The sequence below is a fragment of the Lygodium microphyllum genome, chromosome 10 (genome assembly GCF_053477565.2).
Source record: "Lygodium microphyllum isolate KBCC chromosome 10, Lygodium_microphyllum_v1.1.10, whole genome shotgun sequence".
NCBI lineage: Eukaryota > Viridiplantae > Streptophyta > Polypodiopsida > Schizaeales > Lygodiaceae > Lygodium > Lygodium microphyllum.
In genome coordinates, this window is record NC_141144.1 from 27,663,761 (window position 1) to 27,669,589 (window position 5,829).

Here is a 5,829-nt window from a genome sequence, read left to right on the forward strand (position 1 = left end):
CTCGTTGAGTCGAAGGAGCAGATGTTGTAATGCGATTATCAGAGAACACAGCCCTTCTGGACGATAAGCAGAACGAGGATACTGGACTTACCGGAAGCATGGCAGCCGGCACAGGCTGCGGCACAGAAGTAGTAGCAGGGAGCGAAGAAGAAAACAGAGCATTGGTGACCAAGGCTTATGAAGGACGGAACAACGGAAGGGCGAAATGGGCTCCCATTCTCTCTACGAGCGGGCCTTTCAAAAGAGAACCATTCCCGTGAAGAGATTCCAAAAGGAGGTGCGTCGACACACACACGCGCAGATTAATTGACTTGGACGAACGGCAGAGAGAGAGAGAGAGAGAGGGTTTTGTTACCTAATATGGAAGCTCCAGCACCACACTCGAACTCGCGGATCACTGCATGAACGTGAATATTCTCTGTCTGACTAACTCGCTCCCTCTCTGTGTCTTCTAGCCTTGCATGAGTTTTCTCTCTCTCGCGGGGCGTTCTCGTCTCGAGATACACAGAGACAGAGAGTGCGTTTATTCTGAGATGATGGTGCGCCAACCAGACTTTACAACGGCTAGGTCTAAACGGATCTTATTTCTCAACCTTCGTACCCATTCACACCAGGTTCCATTTCGCTGCCCATTACAGCGGGAGCTCCGATCTCGGCAAATCTCCACTGGGGGGAAAAACAGTTATACGCAATAAGTTTCCGCGTATTTCCTCCCGAGTCCCGGTGCTCTCAGTATTTATAAGCAGCAGCGCAGCTCCTATTCAGTTCCTTCCTATGAGATTTCACATGTCGAGTAAGCAGAGTTTTCATCATGTGGCAATGCCCTTTTTCTCTCCTACATACTAAATGTAGAGTCACCTTTACTTTCATCATGTGTAGTAGGACTCTTAGATATGCAACACATTTTTTCGAAAAAACTTAGACATGATTTGTTTTCAAAGCTCATCTAAACCTAGACTACTGTAGAGTTGAAAGATCTATGAAGCCTAACTACCGAACCTACATGGCATATACAGAAATATCCTCAACATGTAAATTATAAAATATTAACTTGCAAATTGTATCTCAGTGGGTGCATTGGCTCATGAGAAACTGCTCTTTTCTTTGCTTACATACTACCATAAAATCCACACCTTGTTTCCATCATGGCCTTCTCTCTCTCTCCTTGCACCATCTCACATGGTTGGACATAAATGCTCTCTCTCTCTCTCTCTCTCTCTCTCTCTCTCTCTCTCTCTCTCTCTCATATTGTAGGCCACATCTATTTTCTTCACCTTCTTCCTCTTGATAGATTCTTTCCTCTACATATTTGGCTTCATCGCTTGCAATGGCAGTGAGTCTTTTCCTCTTTTATGAAGACAATTGTTCTCTTTAACCTGTTCTTCCTCTCTTTATTAATCAGTTCATCCATATGTGCTTAATGAGTGGCCATGTATGGTTTTCACATTTGTGAATTCTCTACTTCATAAATATTTAGCCAATAGTTGGAAAGGTCTGCTTAGCTTCTTTGCAAGTGTAGCCCAACTTAACAAGCATCTACAAGTGGGAGGACATATGGGACTTCCAATAATAGAAAGATTGCATTAAGGATACAATACTTAAGGAGAGATGTAGGCTTTACAAGGAGGGCTTACAAATTTTGAACCTAAAAGAAGCTTCTTGGATTGACTTTAGCCCCTTGTTTATATAATGCAATTTGTAGGTTAAAACTAATGATTTTGGTGGCAAATGCATGCAAAATTATTTCCCATCTTCAAATTACCAAGACCTAACATCTTATTGATCTATAAATTGAATAAAAGACATCTCATCTCTTCGAATAAGAGCTAATACGAATATAGATTCCTACAAATTTGGTCACCTAATATTCAACCTAAGATCTCTTGTCTATTATGGCTAATTATGCATAAAGGTGTTTGGACATATGAGAAAGCAAAGCAAATTGAAAAGGCATAGGTATCTGCCCTAGATGTGGCATAGAAGGAGAAACCATCCTACATCTATTCATCAGCTCTACAAATAGAATAGGGACTACCTAAATGTAATATTCCGCGTTTCAAAAAAATGAGATAAATGAAATTTTTTTAAATATATTTCCCCCCTTATCCCTCCAGCCGACTGACGAGCTGGAGGGGGAGGGAAATAGAAGGAGTAGCTAAGCTCCTTGGTGGAGCTTTGATGGAGGAGAGGACATGCGTGATGACACGCCAAGAGGGAAGATCCCCCTCCCCTCCCCTATTTAAATCGAAGGGACGAAGCTGAGGGGGAGACGGTCTGCTGTCGCTGTGTAGGAGAGAGGTTGCCACATGCTCATCCACGCTGCAATAAGGATGATATGATTGTCTTTCCCACCTGTGCATCGTGAGGCCATCGTCGATGAGCTGTGGAGCAGGAAGTGGGGCGCCGCTGGGAGAGGGCCATAAGCCACTTCAGTCTGTCTGCCATTCATACACCGTCTCGAGATGCCGTGAATTATCCTCCAGTGCCGTCGGCTTCGCCATTTGACCTCCATCACATCGCAATCTGCCCATTCCGTCAATACGTCGCCGTAGTCTACCTAGTAAGCTTCCCCCCTCCCAAGTGGAAGCTTTAGAAGATTCCTGGGGGGGAAGCTTCTAAAGAAACTTATTAGCCCCCTTTCACCTCCCCCCCTTCCCCTTTATGTTTTTTAAACCCCCTTTGTTCCCCCCCCCCCCCCCCCCCCCCAGTTTTAAACCCCCCCCTCATAACTCTCATTTTTCCACAACTCCCTAAGCTTTCTTCCTAATCCCCGTATTCCCATTATTATTTCCCCCCCGAACCTAAAAATCCAAACCATCATCATGGCTCGGATGGTATCCCGTAAGGGAAAAATAGCCATGAGATAAAAGATAGGGAGGAAAAGTAAAGGGATTGAAAAGAAGGAGTGAAGGAGGAAGAGTGGGAAAAAGACAAAAGAAAGGGAAGGAAGGAGAAGACGGTGGAATTCTAGAAGGAAGAGGAAAAGGCTACCTCACATTCGAACTACGATGCTGCCGAAGAAAGTCCAAGGTGTTGCTACGGGAGGGTCATCCCCCGATATCCATGTGGATATCTCACCTCAAAGCCAGGTTTTTCCTTCTTGGCTTTAATTCGGTTTTAAGTCGATCATGCAAAGGAAAAATGTTAAGGATAGGATATATTTGTTCGAGTTATTTGTAACGAAGAAGTTTAGCTTATGAATGACAATGTATAGAACCTAGCTTTCTTCAAATTGCATCAAGCATTATAAATTACGAGCAAGATTATCCATTTACTATAGTAGTATATTTTAGTTAAATCCTAAGGTGTAGAAATTATATCTTGCACCATTAGTCTTATTCCTTTCACAACGAATCATGGTAAATGGCTAATTTCATGAAAGGTTTCTTTCGATGCTCAAATTACTAGGGAGTTATCTTTGCTAGTTACACATCTTAGCAAGGCAATTGTTGTTATTTGGCATGAGTTCATCTCTAAAGAAAACGGAAGTTAAATGTTAGGAATTAACAAATATAAAAATTAGATATACGAACTCATTTGGAAAGAAAATGTAATGGGGAATTGCTGGGTGACACTCTATTAATACTTTTCCCTTGCTATTTGAGGACTTGGGGACTAATAAAGTGTGTATACACCAATTTTCACAGCTAGGTCTTTTTGTCCCCAAGGAGTATTGTCGCTCTTTGTATCACCTTGGCATTATGCTATATGCCAAATTAAACTGTATTGATTGGGAAAGTAAATTGTCACAAGGATAGTAAAACCGTGACAAGATGATTAATATTACCTTCCAAAAGATAACTGAACCAATCTAAACATAGAAACATTCATACCCTAAACACTTGACTACTTTCCTTACTGTAGGGACAATAAATTCATAAGGATAAAAAACTAGGGTTTGTCCCTAAGGTTCTTAAAAGAAGAAACCCAGGCTTGACATACGTCAGCTTAAAGAATCTAAACAGATTATCCCATCGCAGGACTTGCGCAACATGTATGAAATCATTTAGTCTTGTGATTGATTCACAAGGAGAAAGGGAAAAAAAACCCTCATCAAGGACGGCAGATCCTTACGTAAGTTATCTTGCAAAAAGACATATTTTTGGATATTCTTCTAAATAAGGAAAGTTGTAAACCGGAAACTAGCATATCTAAAGCACTTTAGGATTAACCAAGTTGGGTATGCCCTAACACCGGAATGTAAAAGGATCTTGCCAATTTACAAGACACCTTGGGAACGAGTGCTGATACACTCAAAAAGGAAAGGACACTTCCTTAGCAGTTTGCCATACAACTGGGTTGATTAACGGAAATGTTTGTGCTTGCTAGAGATTTTAGGACTCTGTTTGAATTATGAATTACAAATTAAATGAGTACATATACTTCAGGTTAAAAGGCCTGAAGGGAGAGGCAGCTTCAGTTACCCCCGACTGCCTGCCTGACCCTAACCAAGGGGGTTGTTGACCGCGCCGGGAACGTGGACTGAACCTGCTGTGAGAGGTCTCTCCGTTAAGCTCTACTTGGAGTAGGAGGACGCTTGGGTGCCAGGGGGGGCTCTGGCCGTAAATCCCTCACCTTCCGGGTCCTGCACAAGAGGCTAACGTGACTCGAGATTGGATCTCGAGGCCCGCATACTAGTTGACGGGGCGGAAGCTTGGAGTAGTGATCCCTGGAGATTACTGGTTAGCCTTCGGGCAGATTATGGACAAGCCTACGGGTGGAACTCCTTGTATTTCAAAGATAAAATGATGAAATGTTAAAAGAACTTGCTTGATGTTGTTTTTCTATGTCACGTGATAAGATTACGTGAAGGAACTAGTGCTTAGTAAGGTTAATTAAAGAAGCTGATTGTTATATGTCAAATTAATGTGTTAGGTAATTACATAACTAAAACAAACCGAGAAAAGTGCAGAGGATGGGCCATGGGTCCGTCCTACGGTTGGGTGGTCCCGGTTAGCCGGGAACTTTTCTCAAAAATCTCGAAGAACAACGGAATGATCATCAACATCAAAGTGAATAACGAGAACGATGACCTAAAGTTACGTCTTACTCGATTTACGCTGTTTTAGGGGAACGGAATGGGCCTATGCCTTATGGCAGAGAGGTTGAGCTTTGCATCCCTCTCGTTTCCCATTCTCCTTGAACCAAGTGCAGCGTGAATCCGCTTCGGACCTGGCGTTTCTGCGTAAAGTAGTTCGCTCGGGTCTGACGCTAATTGCTGTTAGCTGATGACCCATCAGGAAAACCCTAATTCCGGTCGATCCTAAGTGGGAACGGCCAGGATACTTCCGCTACGTGGCAGACGCGGAAAGACCTAGATCGCAAGACCCGTAACATTCCACGGGAGTGCCGGGCAGAGCTTTCTAGACATCCTTTTCGATGGACTGCTAAGACGTGACTTGAATGATACTAGTGGACACGTTACAAGTTGGTATCAGAGCCGACCAACAACGGAATTGTTTTTATGAGATCTCAATAAAATGAAGTAAAGAAATTGTTGCTATCCAAACATTTCCTCATCTTCAATGCTGTCTTGCAGAACTATGAAGCGTGGAACAAGTTTTTGGTGTTTCGGGTCATGTTTATGACTGCAATGCATTCTCCACTTTATAGACAAAGAATTGGGATGATGAACATCCTGGAGCATATTTATAATCCATCACCTTTATACATTGAACGAAGATGGACGAGGTCTTCAGGAATCTACTATATAGCCGCCCACCGGTTTGCTTATTTACAGACCAACCTAAAGAGGATCAAGTGGTTGGAAGACTTGAACGTCGTGAAGCTGTTTATTTTTGTGGAAGCTCACGTAAATTCGACTTTACA

The 5,829-nt window shown here is 42.7% G+C and overlaps 1 protein-coding gene across 3 annotated transcripts in view; it reads right to left on the reverse strand.

Annotated features, from left to right (window-relative positions):
• The window catches only part of LOC148029824 (Gap junction beta-4 protein), a 3,249-nt gene extending 2,531 nt beyond the window's left edge, over window positions 1-718 (reverse strand). The window contains exon 1 of one of the 3 annotated variants that reach the window (XM_087686130.1): window positions 356-718. Coding sequence is in view for 1 of the 3 variants with exons in the window: in XM_087686128.1 (XP_087542254.1) it covers window positions 92-162 (71 nt within the window). In the remaining 2 variants the exon portion in view is untranslated. Of the gene's footprint in view, window positions 1-91; window positions 314-355 lie in introns of those variants that run through there. The other 2 variants (XM_087686129.1, XM_087686128.1) reach the window with 2 other exon arrangements.
• Between the last annotated feature and the right edge of the window lie 5,111 nt (window positions 719-5,829).